Genomic DNA, 1473 nt, shown 5'->3' with positions numbered 1-1473 from the left:
GCCATGGCCGCGGAGCCTGTGCTCCGCAACGGGAGAGGCCACAACGGTGAGAGGCCCGCGTACCACAAAAAAAAAAAAAAAAAAAAGATGCAAATGTGCCGCATGACATGAAATAAGAATAACAAAATGGCCTAGCAGAAACCAAGAAATAGCAACACCCATTCTCTGTAGAATCTTCATTTCGAGAAGAGTCTGGTCATATAGCACAAAGGTCACGCTGTAGGGACGCTTGGTGGTCAGCCTCATTCTCTCGTGCACTGAGTGTTAGATATAATGAAGATCAAAAGATGGTCGATCCTAACATTCAGCAATTTGAATTTATATCCTGAGTTTGTGCTTCATTTGCAACACCTATAAATAAGGGGCAGCAGTGCCTTGCTTTGTAAGCGGGTCTGAGTGGTTTGGATAATATTCCCCAGCAGCACATTACCTTTGGGCACCTTGGCCCTCCATCTCTCCCGATTGACGTGCACCACCTCAGTCCAAGTGGCTTTAAAACTCTTATAGTCCACAGGGATGACCGAATTGTTGATTGGGGCACTTCCTTCTGAGCCAGAGCTCTTGACACCTGATCGCTTTGCATCTGCCGAACTGATGTTGTTCAAACTGGAGGACAAAAAAAACCATACAGGAGAACTGGGAGATTGGGATTGACATACATACACTAATATGTATAAAATAGGTAACTAATAAGAACCTGCTGTATAAAAAAATAAATAAAATAAAATTCAAAAATTCCAAAAAACAACACAACCATACGGAAGAGGAGGGTTAGTGTTTGGAAAATGTGTGCCGATAAACAAGCCTAAGAGAAGAGTGGTTAACACTCAGTTAACACTCAATTTCACTGTCGTGAAATTCCTGGGGCCTGAGCTTTGTAATTCCTATTTTCCATATTCAACAGCTGGGAAAGTCTCCATATTCAGAAGGAAAAAAAACCCCCAAGATTTCAGCCTCATGACTATTGATCATCCCCGTAGTCCCCATATTTCAGATGTTCTTTTTCCATATGATTAGGTTCCCCACACAAGAATTCGCCGCCTTTGACTTTCAGAAATTAATGCATTTAAATTTGACTTCTACTTGGTTCCACAGTTCACCCACCTGCCTCCACACTGACCACTTTTCCAAGTTACCCAGTCACTTGGTCCTCTTTCTTTCCAGCTCTCCCTCCCCCTGAAGTCAAGATCCTCTGATCCCAGGATCCCCAAGGCCAGAGTAAGGTGATTTCCTTATGTTCCTGGGGAAGGTGGAGAGGCACAGACAGCATGGAGATTGTGGGAGATCGGTCATGCAGGAGATCTTTTTAAAGATGATATCATTTTTTTGTTTTGTTTTGTTTTTTGCGGTATGCGGGCCTCTCACTGTTGTGGCCTCTCCCATTGCGGAGCACAGGCTCCGGAAGCGCAGGCTCAGCGGCCATGGCTCACGGGCCCAGCCGCTCCGCGGCATGTGGGATCTTCCCGGACCGGG

At 45.3% G+C, this 1473-nt stretch overlaps 1 protein-coding gene across 1 annotated transcript in view; it reads right to left on the bottom strand.

Moving 5' to 3' along the window:
* Positions 1-1473, bottom strand: part of PDE1C (phosphodiesterase 1C) — a 554160-nt gene that overhangs the window by 68902 nt on the left and 483785 nt on the right. The window contains 1 exon segment of the mRNA XM_028489915.2: positions 431-606. Within this exon segment, the coding sequence (XP_028345716.1) occupies positions 431-606 (176 nt within the window).

The sequence above is a fragment of the Physeter macrocephalus genome, chromosome 5 (assembly GCF_002837175.3).
Source record: "Physeter macrocephalus isolate SW-GA chromosome 5, ASM283717v5, whole genome shotgun sequence".
NCBI classification, from domain to species: Eukaryota; Metazoa; Chordata; class Mammalia; order Artiodactyla; family Physeteridae; genus Physeter; species Physeter macrocephalus.
The sequence above is the reverse complement of the archived record's forward strand: the minus strand, read 5'-3'. Positions and strand labels throughout refer to the sequence as shown.